The sequence below is a fragment of the Sebastes umbrosus genome, chromosome 11 (assembly GCF_015220745.1).
Source record: "Sebastes umbrosus isolate fSebUmb1 chromosome 11, fSebUmb1.pri, whole genome shotgun sequence".
NCBI lineage: Eukaryota > Metazoa > Chordata > Actinopteri > Perciformes > Sebastidae > Sebastes > Sebastes umbrosus.
This window is the reverse complement of record NC_051279.1, coordinates 22,065,611-22,090,362: the sequence shown is the minus strand read 5'-3', so window position 1 is coordinate 22,090,362 and position 24,752 is coordinate 22,065,611. Positions and strand designations below refer to the sequence as shown.

At 41.2% G+C, this 24,752-nt stretch overlaps 1 protein-coding gene and 1 long non-coding RNA gene across 10 annotated transcripts in view; one reads left to right on the top strand and one right to left on the bottom strand.

The window, feature by feature from the left end:
- Positions 1-853: 853 nt before the first annotated feature.
- Positions 854-24,752, bottom strand: part of LOC119496748 (protein MTSS 1-like) — a 62,627-nt gene continuing 38,728 nt past the window's right edge. The window contains exons 4-17 of one of the 9 annotated variants that reach the window (XM_037784273.1): positions 21,777-21,861; positions 20,340-20,431; positions 19,972-20,046; positions 18,000-18,011; positions 11,876-12,033; positions 11,596-11,703; positions 11,307-11,404; positions 9,583-9,847; positions 7,428-7,541; positions 6,806-7,057; positions 6,385-6,609; positions 5,210-5,369; positions 4,852-5,109; positions 854-4,652 (exon numbers count right to left, since the gene is read on the bottom strand). In XM_037784273.1, the coding sequence (XP_037640201.1) occupies positions 4,090-4,652; positions 4,852-5,109; positions 5,210-5,369; positions 6,385-6,609; positions 6,806-7,057; positions 7,428-7,541; positions 9,583-9,847; positions 11,307-11,404; positions 11,596-11,703; positions 11,876-12,033; positions 18,000-18,011; positions 19,972-20,046; positions 20,340-20,431; positions 21,777-21,861 (2,465 nt within the window). In that variant the 3' untranslated portion in view covers positions 854-4,089. The remainder of the gene's footprint in view (positions 4,653-4,851; positions 5,110-5,209; positions 5,370-6,384; positions 6,610-6,805; positions 7,058-7,427; positions 7,542-9,582; positions 9,848-11,306; positions 11,405-11,595; positions 11,704-11,875; positions 12,034-17,999; positions 18,012-19,971; positions 20,047-20,339; positions 20,432-21,776; positions 21,862-24,752) is intronic. The other 8 variants (XM_037784277.1, XM_037784279.1, XM_037784276.1 and 5 more) reach the window with 8 other exon arrangements.
- On the top strand, positions 3,287-23,930 carry LOC119496750. The gene is made up of 3 exons (XR_005208806.1): positions 3,287-3,316; positions 5,239-5,242; positions 23,802-23,930. It is a non-coding gene; the product is annotated as an uncharacterized LOC119496750 (long non-coding RNA).

Here is a 24,752-nt window from a genome sequence, read left to right as displayed (position 1 = left end):
TGTCGAGGAGGAGGAAGTCTGCACTTGAGGGAAAAAAAGAGGAAAAAGCGTTTGTTTTTTACTCACAATCTAATTCTTTTGTTCATGCATGGTTTATTACAAGGTCGTCTGTGCCTTCAGTGTGGCTGATTGATTGTTTTTCAGCAATACTTTTATCGATCAGACGAGTGTTTCCTAGGTCTCTAAGGATGGGAGGAGTGATTCATTATCCCAGCAGAGGAAGCTATAAACAAGGTTTAGACAAGAGCACACTCTGGTGGCCAAAAACCCAAACATATCATATGTTTACATCCTAGTAGTGAAGGAAGGCTTTATCCATTGAGCTTGTGGTATCCTATACTGTTGAGTTGCTTTTGAACCTGTACATGACAATATTTCCCATCCACTATCCCAGTTTACAGACCGGGTTAGTGTAAAAAGCTTTGTCATAAGCAATGCAATAACACAACGATCACTGTGCAGTTACTACATGAGAGATCAATGTGCAAAAAACAACGCGGTAATAATAAGAATTCAGTACATTTATATCTATGTATTTATTTGTTACGATTTGTTTTACAAAGTTAGGAAAGCAATGTTTAAGTCAAGCCTGATGTTGTCTTACACATAACAGAATGATCCCACTCACTTCCACCCAGTGAGGCATACTGCTTATTAATTAAACACTGGTATCAGATCGGTACTCAGGCCGATACCCAAAGCCCAGGTGTCGGTATCGGTACCGGGACTGAAAAAGTCAGATCAGTGCATCCCTAGTTTTAGGCCTGAAAGAAAAAGAAATAAAGTACTAGGGAGCTGGTCTGGCCTAATGTTTGATACACACTTGTACATTCAAGAAGTCAGCGAGCCAAAGCAAAATTTATATTTTTTTATTATATTGCTAAAGCTGTCATTACACAAAAAAATAACAAGCTTTTACTTCCTGAAACGAACTGCATCGTAGCCTGTTGAACTGTACAGGGACAGACAGAGAGGTCAACTCTCCTCGGGAGGAGGGGGGGGAGGGAATAATATAAGCTAAAAACTAAACTAGAAACCAGGGTTTAACTTTTACTTTCAAACCCTCACAAACTATAAACGTCTTATTCATAGGATATACTGGCATTTGGCAACTCTGATATAATATATATTTATGCTAGCAATTTAAATATGGAAATTACAAGTTGATAATATAAGTTTTAGACAGGTGGACGGCTAAAAAAACACAAAAATATTAACATCATTAACAATATCAAGAACTGAATGCTGGGTTTCCAGAAACATCTGAGCGGTGATATTATCTTTAGTCTGTTGAAATCAAACAGTAGAGGGGGTATTGAAGTGGTTTGTGGTGCATCTCCCTGTTCACACTGTGGGTTTAATTCAGGCACAGAGATGACATGTTTGCTTTTGTCACCCCTTCTTTTGCTGTCATTCCTCCTGTTGTACCTTTCTATTACACTAAATACACAAGAAACCGGTTTAAAATATAGAAACAAAGTGGATTTTCATGCTAAGATGTCTTCGGAAAACTCAGGTCAGATTAGGTCAGACATTGTGGGCAGCGTGCCATTGTTCAAACTTAATAAGATCTACAAATGATAAAATGATGATTCAGGCAAACTCGTTCTGAAGAAAATAAGAAAACGCACCGTCTTGACTGATCTGAACCTGAACTGGACTCAGCTCTGCATCATGCGAATACCATTTGAACTCATAATACTGATGCAGGACTCTCTGTTATAAAACCAAAACTTTTTTCTGACTTCTGAAAGTCAGAGGAACACACCGTCGTAGCTGCTGTTCACTTTTAAACCAGCCGGCATTTATGCGATTATTAAAATGAGGTGCAACTATGCATAATGTGTGAAATATGGGACTTCAATGAATCGTAGCAGGACGGTCATGAACATTTCACTGATGAAAAACAACACATCATCATCAGATAAGTACATGCATGGACAGAGAAAACAACTCTATTACTCTGATATTATATATATACGTATAAAAATAGGTTGAGGAGAGAAAAAAAAAAGATTTAAAGATTGAGAAGAAGAAAATAAATTAAAAAACGTGTGAGTTCTTGGACTAACCTGTAGAGCTAAATAACATTTACAGTTTCATACATCTTGTAGTAGCCATGGTCTCACAGTGCTTGAACTGAAATGCAAATTAAAATACAGACTCAGGGATACTAACTGGTTCCAGCCTATAATCTTACAACGCTGCAGTCTGTGGAAAAAGCCTCCAAAACATCTTATTGCCCATAAAAACAGAATATTTTAACCTATGGTGATGCATTTCTTAAATTATACAATGTGATTCTGGATATGGACATTTTTAGAGTAACAAAATCTGTACATATTGGACTTGTCACCTTAAAATGATATTGCAAAAAAAATCAAAACACCAGAATTGGAGATGTAAAAACCTAATTAATCAAAAAGGACATGAGCATGCACGCTACATGCGTTTCAAAGAAGACAACAAAGAGTTCAATATAACAGCAACCAGACAGAACAATAAAACCAAGTATGGCATTACCGCTTTCTACTCATATCTTTCAAAACATCAAAAAAAATGTCCTTGTTAACGTCTATAAATGCATAATAATATATATAAATTTGATTTAACGTTGAGTTTTGAAGTGGCACATCTGTACTTTTGACATGTATTAGTGATGTTATGAGCAATCAACGCGCAGCAGGTTGCAGCATGGCTACTAAATGCTACAAAAAAACAGAAGGAGCTATAATATATAAGGGCTAATATATATATAAACACAAACCACTGAGGAGTTCTACAAAGCTCAGCATGTAGATATTGCAGATTAAATGAGATTTATACAGGGGGGAAAAAAATGATGAAAAATAAAAATGAATTCACATCCAAAGGTAATATTTGGGATTGTTGATCATTATATGAAATCAATAAGCGTCCTGTTTACAGATGTGAAACTTGTGTGATTGTGGCACCGTGGAGGAGAAAAAGGAAATACAGAAAGCGAGAAGCACCAACACACTCCTCGGCAACAGAGACGTGCAAACTTATTTACAAATCATGTAAATACTAAAACAACTAAAACAGGACGTATATTGTAGTGTCTCTTAATGTCACGGCATCAACCGTGTGGCGCTTTAGTCCACACTGTCGTCTCCTACAACTTTCAACTTGGATGAAACTCAGGCTGCAACACAAAGTCTGTGTTGTTGGCTCTGTGAACATCTCACGTAATTAAGTATTTGAACTGTGAATGGATGACAACGCAGCACCTTCCTACAGCCGTCAGGGCGTCCATCCGTTTGAGCAGTCGATGCAATTCAGGAGATGCCAAATGGTGCACTTGAAAGCCGACCGTGCTTTCTAGTGCGTCTGAATATTGCTCTCTTGATGCTGTGAAGTACTTACATTGGTTATTGCGCTCCTTCTGCCAAGTCACCAGTTAGAAGGCTTATTGTTCCCACGACGGTACAACGCACTCCCTAAACAATGACAGTTTATGCATATATATACACACTGAGAAGAGGCAGACACATTGTCCTTGTCCAACCATCTGCTTTGGGAAGAATACTGAATAAACGTGTGTAAAATATGCCTTTACTATCCTCTTAAAGAAATGGACATACTGTGCTGTAAAGCTACTCTGTCATTCTCTTGTTATTTATTAACAAAAAGCATCCTCATGTTTTACACAGCTGTGGGCTCGGATTTGCAAAAACATTTTAGTGCTTAGGCCAAACAATTTGAGGAGCTTATCCTTGCACTCATAAAGGCTCATACTCAACTTATACTAGGATCTACCACAAGTGGGCCTGTGATCCATTTTAGGTGCAAACCAATATTTGAACAAACCTGGCTTTAGATCTATCTCTGAGGCATCATAAGCCAAATCAGAAAATGTGAACCTGAACAATAGTATATCTATATATTTTCTATAATGAATCATTATAGATGGCTTCCACAGTGAGGGATTTTGACAGTTGAAAATATACAGAATGAGAAACGCTACATGTGGAACAGGTGTAATTAAAACATTTCTCAGAAGCCTTTTGTTTCTGTACGTCGCATTTCTCTGAAGCCCTTTGACCTCGTTTCCAAACACAAAGGTCATCATGCGATGCGTGGGGCGGAGCGGTCGTTGGTGAGGGTCCTCTTGAGCTTGACCCCCATGCGGATGGCCACCAGCATGTTGCCTCCTAACTCTTCTCCCGCCTCCTCTCCTCCTCCTCCTCCTCCTCCTCCTCCTTCCTGCCCTATCTCATTGTGGAGGTGCTGCTGGTTGGGCAGGGGCACAGTGGGAGGATTGGTTGTAGCCTGACCGCTCCAGGACATCACCGGCAGCGTGCCAGCGTCCTCCCCTCCTGCATACGTTGGAGAATCTGGGCTTTCTCCTCCTCTTCCCCCTCTCATCTCCTCTGCGCTCCTGCTCCCGTTAACTGCTCCGGACATATCGGGCACCGTGGGGATTTTCACCGGGATGACAGGCGTGCGAATGGGGATGGGGCCTGTGCCCATGACTGAGCCTGAGCGGCGGGCGGAAGGTTTTGAAGAGGGGGTGCGGCGGATTGTGGCAGTCCCGGGGGTAACGATGACTGGACCGTGGCCTGTAGAATAGGAGCCAGAGGCATTATGGGAACTGGATCCAGAATAATATCCCTGACCTGAATACGGGCCTGCAATAATAGAAGACAAATGATAGTTTAACAAAATGTATTTTACTAATAATAAAATGCATTTCAGTATATTATACAGCAGCAACATGTTAGTTATTGAGTTTTTGACATAAACCAACGTGATACCTTACAAACATACAACATCAAGAGAGATTTAAGTGAACACATCCAATTGTGACACTCTCAGTGCAGCCTGTACCTGTAGGGGTAGGAGGATAGGCCCCAGTGTGGATAGGTGTGGGGGGATATGGCCCTACAGAGTAGGCCCCCTGTCCGTGGTAAGGAGTCTGTGTGCTTGGCAGGCCGGCCGTGGATGCCGGCCGTTTGCTCTGGAACATGAGTCGGTAGGACTGACTGATGTCACTGTTTCTGGGGATGGTGGAGGACTTGTCAAAGTCAGAGTGCTGCTGCTCAGGCTCCTGATCTCCGGCCATTGAGAAATAGTCATAGTCTGATACTAGAAAAAACAAATAGAAAGGTTAACAATGAACCGGTACGAGATATTGTACGTTAGGATAAAAGAGAAAGAGACCGTCTGACTCCAGATTGAGTGTTACCTTGTGAAGGGATAGTGTCTTCAGAGCAGCAGGGTGTGTTAGTCTGCGTGCTGTAGCCACTGGAACACTGGATGGAGTCTCTACTGGACCTCTGGGTGTCCAGCTCCAGACCTCTGGATAAGGCCAGAGCCAGTTCCTCATGGGCCTCAATATCACCAGCCTGCAGCAATCACCCAATGAAAAAAAAAAAACATTTGGTAGGGTCTGCAAGTCTCACTGTTTGGATACAGCCAGGCACAAGTCATTAAAATCATTAAATGGGAACATTAAATAGTGGGAGGCTCATTCATGTGGTCTAAACGCCATGACTGCAAAAACGACCTGCCGGAAGTTGAATGTGAGGTCGCTTGAACTTGAAGCAACACAGATAGCGTTAAATGTAGACTGACCTATGTTAAAGGGATAGTTTGGGTGTTTTGACGTGGGGTTGTATGAGGTGCCTCCAGCTTGGAGAAACAGACAGGAGTACCGGCACGAGAGCAAAGCAATGTACCGCTGTAGACGAGGATGGCAGCAAAACGTATTTCAGCCACCTAAAAGAAAGGCTCAAACAACATCCGTTGAAGTGTACGCTATATTTAGAATATTTTGACAGCTTTTCTTACCATCAGATAGCTCTTTCCTTCACTTTCAGTTCAGTTCACCGTCGGAAAATATTCTAAATATAGCGTACACTTAAACGGATATACAGTTTTTTAGGTGAGCCTTTCTTTTAGGTGGCTAAAACACGTTTTGCTGCCGTCCCCGTCCACAGCACTGTATTGCTTTGCTCCCGTGCTGGTACTCCTGTCTGCACCAAAGTATTGATGTTTTCAAGCACAAAGATAGACTGAAAATATAAGGAGCTACTTTGTATTTAACAACATAAACCAGCAAAAATATAAATCAGATGATACAACAATTAATGGAGACCACACAGTAGTACTAAGACTGACAGCAAACTTCAACAAGTTGTTAATATGAACAGCAACTTATTAACACAACAAGTCTCTATTTGGAGAATAGAATGGTAATAATACAAAGTAAAAAAATGGTAAATGAAGAAGCACAACTCAAAAGTGAATATGTGCTATAAATAACAAAAAACTAATGCCTGGTTGAAAGCAATATTAGCTAATGAGGTTTTGATTGCTAAATGAAGGCTGTATTTGTGTGAGACGGACTTTAAAACTGACCTTGAGAGGTGCAGTCACAGTTCTGTTCTTCTCCTCCACTGATGTTAATGTTTGTAGTGCAGCCGGAGCTGGCGCCGAGGTCGAGAGCAAGGCCAGGCCTGAGGACGGGCTGCTGTCATTACTCACACTACCATTACTGTCCACTACAGCCCGGGTGTCCTTGTCTTTCTTCCTTCTCAGTGTGTTGACCATGGGCTGGTCATAAGGGCCTGGCTTAGCCCAGTCCTGTAAAAAAAAAAAAGATATGTCAGTGTCGATACTTTACATTTCTCTGATGTGCTTTTGATGAGTACTTAAAAATATGTCCTCCTTACTTTCAGCTGCAGATATTAAGTATAAAAGAAGCAAACTGATGAGCAACAACAGTAAAAAATGAGGGAGGGTGGGAACAGGTTCATGGAGACCGAGGCGATGAACAAACCTTCCAGCTGGGGACTCGTGATGAAGGCACCATGGTGGAGCCCAGCCCGCTGTTGTGAGGTTGGTCTGGCAGTAAGGCTGAGGCGGGACGTGACCATGAACGAGTGGGGCAGGAGGAGGTGGTGTAGGATGAGGAGGAGGAGGAAGGAGGGTAGAAGGGAAAGGCGGAGCCGGACCCTGAGCCCAAACTCCCCCCGTTGCTATGCATGTAGGGGGAATGGGCCGGACTGTAGTGGTCAAAACCATTGGACAACTGGATGTGTGCACGTCGGTGGGAGGAGGGATGATAACAGAAACCGACAAAATAGAAACAAACACACAATGGGATAAATTATTGAAATGATAAACAGTGGTAAAATAAAACAAAACAGACATCACTGAGGATAAAACATTCAAAAAGGAACACAAAAATAATAAGGAATCCAACAAAGGAAATGGTCACAAATGGTGAACTGAATGAAAACTGGAGAAACCGATGCACATGCCGGGGAGTTCGGAGGTTCCTTTAACAATTTCTGTGATAAACTAAAGTCGAGCCAAGTTTGAAGTTTAGTATGAGGAAGCAGTGGTGTGACATTTGTGTGAAAGTGGGGTAAGGTTCCTGGTGGATGAGTGTTTTTCACCTTGTCAGTAGCGTGCTGAGGTGCACTAGCAGCAGCTAGAGGAGAGGGGGAGCTGCAGTCACTGTGGAGCTGCCCAGTCTCTGATACCTCAGAGGACCTGGAACTGGGACAAGGCTGGGACAGCGAGGGCAGCAGCAAGCAGGCAGTGGGACGAGACCAGAGGGAGAGAGAGGAGGGGGTGTAGGAGTTGAGACAGACGGAGGGGAAGAATCGCAAAGACAGACATGTCAGCAGGTAGACAGAGAGAAGCAGTTTGTTAGAGAGCACGGGCAACTTTTCCACAGTTCTCAGCAGTTAGTGAGGAGTTCAGCCGAGTGGTTATAGAGGCTGAAGAGAAGGTGCACTGGGAGTCATACCAGCATAATTTGCATGGACATCAGCAGTGTTGGAGCTTTGTTAAAGGGAAGCACAGGCAAAGTCCTTCTTCTTTAGGATGTTCGAGTATCCTCACAAACTTGTGACACATGATATTTTAAAAGAGATCTATTAGCCCTGGTTATTTTATTAACATTAAAGGCACAATGAGTAGGGTTTGTCAGTTGCGTTTTGTAAACATAACATTCAAAGTTGGCCCGTCCTCACCAGCTCTACGAGGGTTACGGTGCTCGTCAGCGGGTGAAAGCCAACCCCAGATTCACTCTCTCTACGAAACGAGCTTTGTCAGCTTGGCGTTTCGCCTCGCTATATATTTGCATTTTGGGGCGGTGTAGTGCTTTGGTTAGAGCGGGTTGTCCTTTAACCACAAGGCTGGCGGTTCGGTCCCCGGCTCCTGTGTCCGGGGAAGTGTCCCTGAGTGAGACACGGCTTTACAGCAGCCCACTGCTCCTAAAATGCTTAGGATGGGTTAAATGCAGTAGGATCAAATTGTGTGTATGTAACTGTGTGTGTATATGACAAATGTAATTAAGTTTAACAATTACGTTTTTTCTGCGCTGTGTCCGCCGTTTTCGTAGCTTCCTCTTGGATGCGTGTTCACTATCTGGCAACTGCTCGCTACGTTTTTATAGAAGTTGACACACAGAAATGTCCCGAACACAGCAAAATGAAAAGAAAATACAGGCAGAGCTGCGCCACACACTTCTAGTGGGTCACAAGGGATGATTGAGAAGGATTATTATAGTCTATATGCTGTTTTTTTAGGAAAATCCTACTCATTGTGCCTTTAATAATATGCCTATAGGGAAATAATCTTTTTGCATGCTGGCCTCCAAAGGGAGATAAGGAGTTGAGGCCAGCTACAGAACATCACCCTCCATAGAAGTTGGTATTGAAAATGGAAGGAAATGAAAGAGATCCACATTACGTGTAAGCCATGGCCCGGCCTTATTGACCTTTTGTTTGAGGAGTAAGACCCCGTAAGCCCCGTTTAGCCATAAGACTGCTCTCTTTCAAACTACTGTAGCTACACTAAAAATGAGGCAACGAGAGGGACTGTACTGTAAATGGGTCAGGTACTGACTTGCCAAACCACCTTCACTGCATCATAAAAACTTGGAGCCTAACTATACCAATGTGTTCTGGACGGGGGAACTCTGGTTGCTGGCGAGCTCACAAAATGTCAGCTAGTGCAGCCGCTTCTCATGGTTGATCTCAAACCACAAACCCCAAGCAGATAATCCTCTGGGCCATCACATCGATAATTATCTGAAACCTTGTGTCAGATGATTGGATAAGGCCGACCAGAATGAGACCCGCTGATAGAGACACAGTCTTAGTGTCTGTAAAAGATACGGTTGACGCTGTAACATGTCATTTTACTGTGATACATTTAATGAAAATACAACACACAGTACGCTGAAGCCAAACCACAGTCTGTCACAGCGGTCGATTCTTTAATAGCAGGATGGGGCTGACCTGTTTTGCCCTGGGCTAGAATGGAGGCAGACTAATTTCCTGAGCATTTATGCTATAATAATAGCAGTGAAATGACTTCACCATGATCACATACACTTACTGCTGCCAGCTAAACTGCCTCTCATAGTAGCTAGGGAGATGTGTGAGAAAAGAGCTGCTGGTTTGGCGTTTTCTCTGTCTCTGACTACAATGACTTGTAAATCATAGAGCATGTGTGGTTTTATAGACTTGTCTCAACCATGTGTACATACTTAGGGGCAAAATTATGGTCAAGTGTGGGTGGCTGAGGGTTTTCTCTTACCTTCGTTTCAGCTGCCATGGGCGAGGATGATTTGGACGATGTGTATTGGTCGTGTGATGAAGAAATGAAGCCCGAGTCGTGGGAGGAGATGCTAGAGAGCCGGGCCGGGGCCTGCTGGGGTAGCGTGGAGCTACGGTAACGATGGCGGGGGTGATGGTGGTTGAAGAGGTGGTTTGAGGAAGAGGAGGAAGAAGAGGAGGAAGGAGAATGAGAGTGAGAGCCACTGGATCCCCTGGAGTCACTACTGTTAACGCTGTTCAGACTACTGTGAAAGGGGAAGGAGTGATGGATGAGGGGAGGATCGGCGGGGGTAAGGAGAATCAAGTGCACCCAAAGACATGGATTGAAGAAAGGAAGGTTGGATAAGAAAGATAAAAAAAGGAATAAAAAGGGAGGGAATGGAGGCAGGGGATTGGGGAGAGACAGGATGGGAAACAATTAACACAGCACACCAAGATGCAGCAGGCAGTGACTGAGGCCAATCCAGTCAAAACAACAAAACAAACCCAACGTAAGAGGCGTGAAACCATAATGACAATAATTACAGGCAGCAAATCACAGGATTTCATGCCTTTGAGCATGAAAAGCCAAAACAGCATAAACACTGGGTCTAATTACTGTGTGAATTGAGACTTGAAAAGATTTGAATATCTGAAGCAGATATAAAAATGGTACATTGCAAAATCTGTACTATGAAAAATACATACAATATGTACCAAATCATGTACAAACTTGACAATAAAATGCACAAGAACAAAGCAAAACTATACCTAGTTTAAGCTCCTGGTAATAAAAAATATTGATAATTATAAATTGCAAAGCGTAAAAATCATAAAAGCGACTGTCTCACGATGATTTGTGAATAAAAAAAATTACCCATCTAAGGATCAACCAAACATCTGGCTTGTTGTGGACTGATAATTGCTCGTCTATAGCGGGTTTAAAACATTCTCATCATGACATAACCAGTGACGCCGTTTTGATTCAATCATAGAAAACCCACAATCCCAAAATTGACAAATGCAAAGCAGTACACAACCCAGGCATAACATTTCTTTCTTTGGACCAGAACAGTTCAGGAAAAATCATTGGAGGACACAAAAAAGCAGGGAGGACAGACGGTAGAAGACATGGTCTGAACAGCTACAAAACAAAAAGTATGCTTTTTTGGCAATTATTATTATAATTATTTAGTTCTCTCTCCTTTAATCCATATTTTTTTTAAAGGTATTTATCTGTGTGCCTTTTCTTTGATAAAGTAGGTCCACTTTATTAACTGTATTTCTCAGGGAAGTAATTAACTATCACTATCGAAGAGGAGATGAAGCAGAGACACAAAGAAATTAAGATAAAGCATTTGCAAACTACTCCATATTGACCACTGGGTGGCAGACATGTCCTGGTTTCCTACTGCATTACACTGATAACCACTCCATAACCACTGAAAGGGTCTACAGAACAGATTTGCAGATCTCCTATGTGTATACATTACATACTATAACATAATCTCTAACATGACCAAATATAGACCATGCCTCTCCTCATTCCTCAGTTCTTGGAAATGGGTGATCAAAATAACTGGAGTAAAATTCATGTCCCATTCGGCATCATTTTGACACACTGGATCACAAAGCGGTTTTATGGGAACAGCCGATAAATGTGTACTTGAAAGACAAATCCTCTATTTATGGCTATGAGTCTCGTGATTGGCTGTAGGAGCCTACCTGCACATGCTAGACTTCCTGGACATAGTGGTGCTGGGGGATGAGGGCGGCGTTTGATACGACCAACCGTAGTCTGAGCCCTTAAGGTCCATGATCACCTGCGAGGGAGGAAAGTATTAGTCATACTCGTGAAGAGGACCGGCTCTAAATACAGCTACATTTAATCCAAGAAATGTAACCCATGAAAATAAACGAAAATAAGTCATACAGGGACCAAAAGGGTATGTATTGTGAGCTGAAGGTCAGTTGTTTAAGCACCGACTGTTTCATCTTTGATAGGTTTCCTCACCTGTTCACTAGCAGGGGGAAGCTTGTGCGGGTCAGAGGTCAGGGCTTTGAGGTCATCAGAGATGGTCTGGAGATGGGTGACCTCTCCCAACATAGAAATCTCCTCATCCTAAAAGAATAAACGGCAGAGAGAGAGAGAGCAGATATTTGTGGGTGGTAGAAAGAAGAGAAAGAATACATATGCAAAAAGCAAAGACCCTGTAGAGTGAGGAGACTTTATGTCATTCTGAGTGCTTTCTGAAGGCTCATTTCTCTCTTTCTCCCCCCCCCGCTGTACTCACCACTACGGGCCGCAGCATGGCTACGAAACAGCAGAACCTCTGCCTGTCCTCTATAAGAGCCTTCCTCAGGGCCTGCTTCTCTGTCTCCTCCAGCAGAATGTATTTATCACTGACATCCTGCATGGCGCTGTCCAACTGGGGTTGGATATCACCACGACCTTGGAAACAAAACGGACACACAAAGAGAATATATATATTATACAGGTATAATAAAGTTGCCAACTCACATGGAGACACTTGACTGGTCTATTCACTACTTAACAATGTTTTAAAATCAAAGTACTGAGATACATTTTACCACTAAACCTCAATCTTCCTTCACAACACAATCACTAAAAAGAATAGAGTTCCGCTACTGTAACATGCATGAATGATCACAAGCGATATGATCATGTAGCAATGAAAGAACATTTCATGTTTCTCTCTAGTGTTGGCTTGGACTGATACTACTGCTGCTCTACATGTTAATCTTGTCATTGTAGACATTGCTATCTTCAGCATTTGAATGTCCACGCTACTTTTTGGCTATCACCTCCACATGAAGGGCCACTCTTGTGATGGAAGAGTTTCCTCCTGCTCTCGTTATCTATTTTAAACTGGAGCTCATCTTGGACTTGAATCCATCATGCCCATATAGCCAAAAGTGAAAACTTTTTTTTGACTATCTCTCTGTTATTCTTTGTCAAACACTTAAATTCCAGTGTTTATAGACGGGGTTAAGAGAGAGAGACTGTGTGTGCTTTCACGAATGACAAGTGTGCGAGGTATATCCGTGACCATCTGGTCCTCATGCTGTCTATATGTGCGTTTGAATATGCATATGCAATCACAAGGTTATCCTGTTGTTCAACACTGTGTGCGTCTTTTTGCTGGGTGTAGTGTATATAAGTGTGTCTGTGTGTGTGTGTGTGTGTGTGTGTGTGCATGTCTGTGGGCGAGTGTGCGTTTATAAGAGAGGATACCCTGAAGCCGAATCAAGCCCTCTTGAGTTCTCCAAGGAGGCAGGAAGGCTGGCGACTGCCCAAGACGACATGCAGTGGGCCTCAAAGGCATTATCTAACCACTTGAACTACACTCACACACCAACATATACACACACACACACACACACAGTCTTGACTTTGATACATCAAGGTTAAACCCACAGTGAGCAACTCTGTGGTCTGTCTGTCTGCTCTTGTGTCTGGGCAAAGATAACAAACTGGCGTCTTTCGTCGACATTTGACGTGCGGCCCAGTATCATGCAAATCAGTAGTAAAGAAATGCAGATAGAGTTACACGGGCAAATTAACTTCCACCTCAAATGCAAAACATAAGGATGGGTGCTCTCTCTCCTCTCTGACGTGGCAGTGCGGTCTATACATTATGTATGATACAGCATGTGGGAAGCTCCGTTTCCACCGCTTTATCCCTCCATCAGTCGACTACACCACAATTAAAATGACAATTAACAATGGCTTCAAGCACACGCAAATACTGAGATGATGGAAAAGCACCAAACGGAAACACTTACTGTCATTATGCGCCCACTAACAGCTGACTAAATGTTTGAATCACTCAAGTGCAGTGTGAATGTTGATATCAGGTGGATTAGTCAAGTACAACTCTTCACTATATGTTGTGGTGGATTTAAGACAATGTTTGTACCCAATGATACTGGACTGTTCTAGGCAGGTTTTAGTCTAGTGTAGCTGTCTAAGTGTTTCAACCGAAATACCAAAAGGACAAATATTTGCAGTATTACCGCAACTTTTCAAGTATACCAACACCACAAAATAAAATAATATGAATCCCGTGTAGACGGTCCTTTTTTGGTTGTATACAAAATAAGACAAACAGTTTCCATATGGATGCAATTCTTTAACCGAGCTTGTTATGGTGACTGTAACGCTGAGAGGAATGCCAGTTATGCGTGTGTTTATGGCAGTTCCTACTATATTACAACTATGGAGACCATGATGGACTGTATAGAAAGTCCAAATTGCAGTATATGTTTTCAGTCTCATATAGATCCAAAAAACACTTTTTGAGCAGACAAGTATACAATTACATTGTACAAGGTTTTGTGGAGAACTGGCAGTATGACTGAGCCTGAGAGGGCTAGACAGGCCTCAGTCATTAGTCTGGTTTCCACTGCAGGACCGAACTCATTATTGTTCACTTCCCTCCAGGCAAAATTAGTCTTTTTTTCCATCTTGTTGCCAAATAAAATTATTTGTAAGCTGAGCTGACATTTCAAATAATGTTTTAATCACTAGTTATAAACAGCAGGTCAATCGTTAATGAAAGGTTATGCAAAAGAATTAAGTGCAGTATTAAGTGCATCTATAAAGTGAAATTGTGAACAATTAAAACTACAGATGCTCAATAGCTGCCATGAAAACAAAAAATGCTTGGAGTGAATGTAGGCTTTGTTGTAATGCTCAGAGAAATACGTTGTGTGACACTGACAATCATTCACAGCCATGTTTTCAGTAACTCTCTGTTAAGATGAATAAAAAAAACATTTTAAACTTTAGGCCTTGGTTTGCCTCAATGTAGAAAAAGTAGCTTTTCAACTCCCAAAGCCAGTGATGCTGTGGTGTCTCCTTGGCACGCGGTAAAACGAGAGAGCATACTGCATTCTGGTTTGCTCCCACTAGTTTCGAGTGTTGGCAGACTGCATTCTCCTCGCAACCACAGTGGGGTTTGGAAAGACGCTACTGTAAGTTGAGGCACTTTGTCTGAGACAGATGGAAAGCCAAATATTTTCTTTGTTGCTGTTTTGGTAGTGCCCGCGAGTATCTTGAGTAGTGCTTAACATTATTACAATCAGTGTCCCATTACTTCCTCGTGTACTTCTGTTACCTTATCCCTTCCCTCATTTAATCACATGAAAAAGTTGGAATCCTTTCTGCAAATGCAAGCAAACTGATTTCATTGAGGCTCACTCTGTAATATTTGAGTTTAAAAAGTGAATCACAAGGTCAATTCCAAATATGCATGATACTAGCTCATGTGGAAACTTACCATAAAAGGGTAAATATACCTTTAATATTCAGCCAAAAGCCATTGTCATTACTCAATCAGCTTGAGGCAGACATCACTGTTGATGTAAAATATGTAATTGCACGGATGGACGGAGTTACACACACACACAAACACACGTGTGTTGAGACAATGCAGGCACATCTTGGCATGAGATGTCAACTTGTGGTAAACGGAGAGGTTGTTAGTGCTGAACTGAACACATTCCTGGTGTCTGTACTCTAACTTGTGCATCTGTGCTTGTGCAAGTATGTGAATGGCAAGGCCCTGATTGCTACTTCCTCTTTCTCTTCAACCACAGACAAAACACTGAGGGTTCACTGAAGGTCACTGACTGCATTGTAAACAAATCCACCCTGAAACATGTTTCGCAAGCAGCCACAGTATTCAATGTGGGACAATTACTACCTGTGACATGTAGTGGTGACTGTTTTTTTTTGGATTCACACCCTAATGATGACTAAGCGATGATGATATACTGTAGATGTCTGTTAATTGAACCAGCACACGCTAATGCACTTTACAAGTGAACTCAGAGAAGCCTTACCACTTTATTAAAGGGTAACTTCGCTATTTTTCAACCTGGACCCTATTTTACCATGTTTTTGTGTCCAAGTGACTAAAAGGGGCAACAATTTCTGAAACTGGTCGGGTATTGAGGGAGAGTGCTCTAGACTAGACGGCAGCTGCTAAACAGACTGTAATGTAATCATTTGGGGCAACCTGGCACGGCTCAGATTGTTATTATACTGTAAGTGTCTGATAACATCATGCAAAGGACCCTACAATAATACATTCTTCTTACCTTTCGCTTTCTGTTTTGTCATTTTGTCATGTGACTTGCTGCCAGAAGACAACAGTGGAAATGTGAGTGAAAGTTGGAGAGAGAGGAGTGCCACGGGACACCGGTGTTGTCAGAGTTTGTTGTGTTGGAGTACAGAAAGCGTAGCTTAATGTTGTCTAAAAGATTTTCAATGTCATGGCTCAATATTTAGTTGATTTTGACAATGTGGATGCAACGCAAGACTTTCCTTTTTATCTGCTTTGCTGTGTTGTACAATCTATTATTTATCATAAAGGTTAAAAACATTAAATCTTAAGTCTCAAATCTTACTGATATTCCATAGTTGTTTTTACCAAACTCAACTTCTAAGCCAAGATGAATATGGTGGGGGTCTGAACAGCCTGAACACATGTAGATACATGTGCACACACACACACACTGAAATGAGATTAGCTTCTTCAGCTTTCACATGACCGATGATTACATTACATTAGGTCGCAGTCACAGGCTGTTACTTAACAAGGCTAAGGTCTCAGGTCAGAAAAACACCCTCACAAGACACACATCAAGTCAACACATCAGATATACACTCGACAACACAAGCAGACAGATGGGGTGTTATTTCTGTGCATAAATGGAGTGTTATGACTAAAACTAGTAGCCAAGTCCTAAACTTGATTTAAGTGTTTGTGTGTATTTCTGTGATACAGAGGTCACAGAGTTTGCAGACTTTTTGGGTGGAACAGGTGCAGTTGGGTTAAGTGAGGTGAAGTTATCTTCATTCCCATCAGGGGGGAATCCCTAATCAAATTAAATTAAATTAAATGAATTTCCAGCATCTGAAGCAGTTTTGTTGTGGCAACACTTCTTTTTATTGGTTTCCTCACTAGGTGGCTCATTGAAGACGAGATAAAATGTGCGAGTGTGAGCAGAGTAACGGTACAGAAACTTGCCAGCATGGACCACACTTAAAGAAGACACCACAGAGCGGATTAAACAAAAGACGACTGATAGAAATGAATGAAACACTACAGAACTGGACCAGCAAAGCAGAAGGAGCCAGGACCTGAGTGTATCCCAAGCCTCCACTTCACCTCCTTTCCTCTCTTTCTTCTTCAGACCAAAGCATGTTTTACTATTACTGTAGCCGTGTTTCCATTCAATTGTCAAGCTAATTTAAAACAAACTTTTGAAACGTCACAAAAAAAAGAAATTAGGCGCATTTCCATCAACTGGTTTGGAGTTAATAAACTCAGCTAAAGCTTAGTTTGGTCAGAAGTTAGCGCTATAGGCTACGCGTGGTTGTAATATGCCAGTAAACAGAGTAGAAGAAGAAGTAGAGGTTGTGAACCAGAACCAAAAGAATTCGGCTTGGCCATCTAACCATCTGCGGTAGAAACATGGAGCGATGTCTTCAGGAATGTGTTTCACTTGTTTAAAAAGTTTTAATTGTTCTTTCACGTCAACTAGTATTGGCCATGTTTCATGTTGTCCGCAGACGAAGACAAGCATTTGCACGTTATGGGGATATCTGGGGAAGACGCCGACAGCAGAAACAGCTGGTCAGCCATGTGAGTTAAATGTTTTAAATGTTTCGCTAAGTCAGGATGTATTCGGCAAAGGGATTTTCATAACCCATTTAGCGCAACAACTCTTTTTCAACAAAGACAAAAAAACACTTCAGGAGTGTAAAAACGTTTTTTTTTTGCAATTGAGGAAGTTGAATTGACGTTTCCATACAGCATTGCTAATGCGATACTTTAAAATAAACCTAATATATGTGAATGGAAACACGGCTTGTGATACTGATTCAATGAAGAAATTCTCGTTTCTATTTCAGCCCTCAAGAGGGTCAGAGCAAAGGCTCAGTTATGGAGCACACCTCTGTTTCTTGTTGAATTTCCTTTTCAAGAACACTTCACTACTCCAGGTGCTTAACAACATGGGGCCTCTGACCCAGAACTACAATGAATGAGAGGAGCCATAAAAAAAACAAAGGAGAGGAGGTAGTAGAGGCACCAGTGGGGTTTCAGTACCCTGAAGTAAAAAACTATAGGGGACCACAGCTTCACAGACATTATATCGTAATGCGCCAACAAGGAGTGGCAACGATAGACTGCAACAATAGTTGCCACATCTGTGGAGGGGAAATATAGCATGCCAATATTTAGCAGCATCCACACATATTTAATCTTTGCATAAAACTCAATATCCATGGTGGCTTCTTCACAATGCAACCAATATGCTTGGTTAAGCATTATAATGCAAGGAACAACAACCTGGACAGTGTGTCTATTCCACAAACTGACTTACCCAGATTATCAGCTGCAGTGCAGCATAAGGAGAAGGACGGTATCAGAACCACATGGGGACAGGGAGAGGAAAAAGATCCAAGTCAACTGAAAGAGTGCCAGCACTTAACACTAATGCATCACCTAAAGGTGCAGTTTTGTGTGTCTGGATGCCCGTTTAAGCATTGCAGGACTCAAAAAATGTTTGTTTTTTTAAAGCAATACCATTATCAAATGTTTCCCACCCAGTATCATAACAATCTTAGTACAAATACAAGTGCAAAAACAGGCTAATCTTTACAGAAATGCCCAGTTGCATTAATTGTCACAATGCCAATTCAAAAACCAATCCCAAATATAAGCAGGTTTTGTTTTCTACAGGTGATATCATCTGTTACCAATAGTATGCTGATATGAAAAATAGCATTAGGGTCACTGCTGCCTTCTCACTGGTAACACCGGTCTATTGGTCAGTGAATACAAATTCATCAAGACAATGCCTTTCAAACAGGCTGGACGTGTTTTGTAAATTAATACAAGGAGAGGTTCTCTCCTTCAACAATCCCAGAGCCGACAAATTGTATGGTCCGTCTCAAGCTTATGCCAACAGTGTTTAATGATAATCAAAGTCATGCAGACAGCTGTAGGGGAATGACAGTCTTATGTAGCAGTATTAGTAATGATCACTATGTGCAGCATCAGTTACATACTAAAGTTAAATCTACTGCATAGTAGACGTAAGAAAAACCATTGAGCTTTTCTTTTTTAAATAAAAGTTTCTTGTACTTTTCCCTGAACATCTGTTGACTTTAGGAATGGGAGACATGCACTGATTCAAACCTGAAACTATCAACATCTCCAAACATACTGAAAGCATATTCATCTAATTCCTTTTTTGTGTATGCTATTTTTTCTCTCGGTAGGTGAATGCGTATGTAGAACCCGAGCCAAGAGAGCTGCAGAAGGAAAAAGCCCCTGCCCTCTCACAGAGTGTTTACCAAGTAAGGTAATGTTTAGCTGTACTAGATCTGGACAAGTCTAATCAGTGAGGACAAACCTCTTCTATACACATCGCTGCTGTCTAATGAAAACGTCTTATATACAATTTGGACATTTTCCCATTTTCCTATTTGAAATACAAGGTGGCATTTTCCTTCACAAGTTGTTTCTATGACTGAAGCCTTTTATGATTTCAGTAATCAGATCTTTCTTCTAGTCCTGAATGTTGACTTTTTGCAGATACAGGTCTTTAATCCAGCACAGCATAAATCAAACTAAACTAAAATACTACCAAGGCCCAGGTGCACATTGTTCCAAGTAAAATAAGTGATAGCATTTGGAGTAATTCACCAGTAGGTGAGTAGGTTGTTTTTCTTTCTTCTATCCTGATGTACACTACTGGCACAGCAGGCAGGCCAAAGATGTCTAATTCTAGCTGTATTAGCGTAACAGATCTTTGCTAAATTCTCATGGAGGCCAATGAAAACCACATATTTCTTTGGTCTGGCTAGTGATGGCAGAAACAAACCTTTCCTTACTTTGTTTTAAATACATGTATATATAACTAATGTTTTAGCGTGAGGGGGCGTAAAAGACTCAAGTTTCATGATTCCTGATTAAGTTGCAAACTAGTAGAGGATAACAAAAGCATTTTTATTTGTTTGCTTTCCAGCAAATTGGATCTGAACAAATTTTCTGACAGACACTGGATGGATGAGTTTAGCGGACAATGCTCCTAGTCGTGAAGTGTGTGATCCCTATACTTCTAGCTAGTTCTTATGCCAGCACAATGAAGATAATGAGCCAGTGTATATAGTGTAGTGTGAGGTTTTACTATTCTGTAGGTACAAGATTTAGTACAAGATTGTTGGTACAAGGTTTATCTCCATCATTATCAGCACCTAACCTACACTTGGCAGTGTTATTTTTGTGAGCTCACATAAGTTTTGTTTTTAAATATAAAATGAAATATGTTTTTCTTTTTTTTTTTTTACCTTTCTTTGCTTTCTTCTGAAGTTTCAGTGTGTCCGAGGACTTCCTCTTTATTTCCTGCCGGGCTCTTTTATATTCTGGTTCAGATGGACAAGGTTAAAAAAAGAGTCAACGAACTGTGTAAAAACTAAGGTACAGCTTTTCATGCACTTTGTAATATAGTGTGGGACAGAAGAATAAACAAAATGGTATGACAACCTGAATGTCAACCTATGCTTTAAGTCATAACAACAAAAAATAAATAACATTATTAAAACATTGGCATTTCACATTGCTTTAAAATGTTGACGATGTATCCTAATGTCAAAGTCATTTCTGGATCAGCATGTTGTGTTATATTCTTGTGTGTGATTACATTTGTTTGTCCTACCTTTAGCATGGTCCTTGTCCAAAGTGTTGACTCCTTTTTTCCACTCCTCCACCTGTTCTTGTAGAGGGTTGATCAGACCCTCCAGGAAGGCCCTGCGAAAACAACAACATGCTTACTTCTAATCTGAGGTCAGCCTGATCAGTTAAACCATAAAATCTAAACGTGTCACTATTGGAATTCATCTAAAACATTAACTGCTTGGGTTTTACAATTTTCATAAATGATGTGTATCCTAAATAAGTTTTATTGACCAATCATAGGGCTGAACAACCTATTTATAAAAATGTTAAATACCAGACGTGCTCTGCAGGGTATGACAGTATATCTGTCACTTGTTTATAAAGTAGCAGACACACCGTCAGACATAAAAATCATTAGGTCTGGTTCTGTCTATACATTGTATGGTCTTGTCTGTCAATCATTAACAGGCGGAGAGAATGGGGAGAAAAACAGACTGGAGAAAAGAAAAAAAGTCTGCTTATGTCTGACTGTGTCACAGGAGGAAGTAAGAAGCCGGCGCAGTCAAGTCTGTCAATCATTACCCGACTGCGCCCGTCTTGTATTTGAGATGTATTTGTGAGTGTGTTGAAGAGGCTGTGAGTGTGAGAGGTAGGCAGCTGCAGGCTTACTGCATGACACTAAAATTAGACTTCTCCCTCTTGCAGACATTTCTCCAAAGTGTGTATGTGTGTGTGTCAGTGGGTGGGTGGTGACCACAGCCCCCCCTGTGTACAGCCCCTGCTATGGAGATCCAAGTGGAATCTCTACTGAAATGCCAACCGAAATTAGAGAGCCCCTTGTCTGTGTAGTGTGTGTGTGAGAGAGAGAGCGAGATGTGGTGTGTGTGTGTGACTACACTGAAACATTATAGATGGTTGTGTTGCCAGAGAAATCGTCTCTTTCCCAGCATTCCACGACAGGGGGCATTCTCATCCACCCACACACACTCACAAAATGTCAAGACATGGAGGATATGGTGAGATGATAATTTGAATGCAGACCATTTTATTGGAGTTTGCACTGTTAGGGAAACAGGTTGGGTCAAAGTACACTAACTGTGAGTTACTAATATAAGAAACACTGCAAAAAGTAAATAAACTTTAACCCAATCAGATGTTTTTCTTTGAAAGTTTGTCAAAACTCGACAATCACATTACAAGCAAAGGTTGCATCACTTGAAAGTGGCATAGTGTTAGTGTGTGTAGAAGGGAGGTTTATGGGACATGTGAACTTCCCGTTAATATTCTCCTTTTAGCTCCATAAAACCACCATGATGGAGTTTATTGACATGGTAACCCCAATTAAATCCCACCCAACCCCTTTTACATCCCAGCTAATCATTCACCAGAATAGCACAAGAGATACATCATAGATCCTGTATGTTGGTAAATGTCAGTAGTCCTGTGGTTAAGGAGAGACGAGTAAAACAGCACTTACATGGAGAACTGTTTGAGTTTAGCCTCTATGCTGCGATGTCTCATACACATCCTGGTCAATGCTGATCCAATGTCTTTGGTCCCACCTGAAAGACATAAAAAAGACAACAAAAATTACTATTTATATACATGAGCTTTTAATGTGATAATTGCTCAAATCATCCCCTCATCTACACAGCCAAAGCTCAGAGAGGAATGGAAAAGGACAGGATGTATAGATAATAAATATAAATATTAGTGGTGATCAAACCATCTTCATGAAAAATATTATTTGAATGATATAAGAGCACACTAACAGTTTGGACAATAAAGAGAGGGCTACAGCCAAGAAAAGCCAGAGAGCACAACATACTTCAACTTTACACTAAGTGACACTGATTTCCATGAAAGTAAAAATAAAGAGAAATCCTATTGTATTACATTCGCTTTAGCCACTTAGTTTATTTTTGGGATTATTAAATGTTTGAGTCAAATTTCCATTACTTCAGGACTGCAGCTGTATCATTTGGCAGGATCTCTAAATATTATATGTAACTAGAGAAAATAGCACAGCACTGAAATACAGACATTGGGATTTTAAAGGCGCTATTGATAACATTGAGCCACCTGATGTTGCATTCTCCCTCCCCCGTTCCATTGCATTCACATCACAACAAGTGGTTGCCAGGCACTAACCGTCAAACTCAGACAGTTTTTTTTCCACACTAACTGGCAATTTGATCGCTGACGACACAGAGATACCACATGATACCAACGTCTTTTTACTATTGGCTCACAAGCCTTGTTAGAAGTGGGAACCAAATGTCAGATATCTTCCACAGAGATAAACAAAACATTCATTTTGGACCCCACCAAAATTTTTAAAATGATTAATTCACAATCATAATAATTTTTCTCAGGAAAAGACATACTTTTATTCGGCACCTTTCTAAAAGCTCTGTGGATATATCATTTTAAAAATAAATTTGTGTACATAAAAATGTTATCAATACGGCAATTACAGTATATTGAAGTACAGTAAACAGTAGTCAGCTAACATTGTTAACTAATTAAGTTCATACTAGACAGAGTGATCTTGCCGCTGAAAAAAAAAAAAACAAGGCTTGACTTTCTTAATGAAACATCTGTAACAAGCATTCACTGACCCCACTCTCTCCACTGTGGGAATCAGGGGGATACACCGAGTTATGAATTACACACATATTCAGGTCGAGAGAGAAGTGATGGGAAGTTGGAGCTGGAGCCTTGTAGATGTGCTTGAGGCCAGGTTCAGTTTCCTTCACACAGGCTAACTAGCTGTCCACTGGAAGGCCTCAGGCTCGACAGCTGAGCAGAGACTTGACGTTGATTGACAGAACTATTGTCTGGCTGCTCAGTAGGACTAGTCTCTTTCTCTGTGGGGTTGAAGCACTACTGTGTGGTGTGGTGTGTGTGTGTGTGTGTGTGTGTGTGTGTGTGCGCGCATGAGAGCGAGAAGGCGGGGGCAGAGAGATCTTGTATGAAACTGTGTGGAGTTCTTGTGATATTCTGTTCAGTGCATCAGAAGCAGAGTGACACTCTCAGTTTGTGTATGTATGATTTTGTGTGTGTGCGTGTGTGTGTGTGTGTGTTAGAGACAGTTTGCTTGTGATGATCTGATGTGAAGTGTGAATCCCCTCCAACAGAGCAAGCCATTCTGCTGTCAGCACAGTCCTTGCTGCATGCAGAGACACACACACAGAGCTGTCACTCACTCACACTCAGATACACTACACAACACACACGCTTAACACGCACGTGACACGTACACGCACACACAAATTTGTCTTTTATTCAAAGGCTGGACAAAACAAATGCAAGAGGCCGCTGATTTGGCCTACAATACTCACTCATGGTGATTGGGTGGTAAAAAAGAAAAGAAATCCTCTAGACAGGAAATCCTTACAAAACAGGAGAAAAAATAGTAAATCATCAGGGTTATCAACTCGGTAAATCAACCCAGGTTTCTCAATCTGGCTGTGAGCAACATGACTGGGGCGATATGGAGAATGACAGCTGGCAAAAGAAAAAATCTACCGATGTGTGAATGCGTAAATTAACAGATTTATTAATTTAACGGAATACTCAAAAGTCAGATATATTCGTCTAGACGGGGCAGTGATATATACATAGCTTTCTAAATAGTATGGATGAGTAGATTACATTTCATTATGCCCTTTGATAATGGTGTGGCATGTGTGACTATTTCAGCTGCATCCCCATCTCCGACGGTGTAAAATGGACTTGAGAGCAAGTATATAAAAACATAATTCATAGCAGTGAGCACCCACAGCATACAGCCAGCTGTCTTTCCTGCATTTGTCCGATAAACTGTGCTGCTTTTAGCCTGGATTATGACTTAAACTTCTTTGTATATGTGTATTATTATCATACCATCCACGCACCAAGCTCTGATTGGTCAGTAGGTTGTACTTTTATACGAGTTGATGTCTTATCTTGAACATAACCTGCTCCGGAGCAGGTTATGTTCAAGATAAGACATCAACTCGTTGGATGGAAAACCCACGGTTAACCCTGAAGTTACCTCGCTAACTCCAAATCCTGCTTCGTAGTACAGGTCTCAGGACAATTTCAGACTCAACATTTTACAAGATTTTGTGGAGCTACCCTGTGTGAACTGTATATCTCAGGCTGAGTTAGAGTGGGAAAAAAATGGGGCCCAAAGTTTGGAGCATATGTTCTGAATTACTGAACGTCTGAATTCCACAGGATCATGTGTGAAGAAATGTTTTCTTGTGTGTATCCGCAAATTAAAAAAAAGAAGTTCCATAGATATTTGGTGTCAATTTTGCAAAATGTGCAATTCTGCACTATTAAGACACGCTTTGAGTGACCTGTGTGTCTGCCAGACTGAGCCAAATTCATCGCAGTGACAAAATACCTACCCTTGTCTCTACTCCAAAACTAAACCAGTGGAACAGCATGTGTAGTTTTCAGT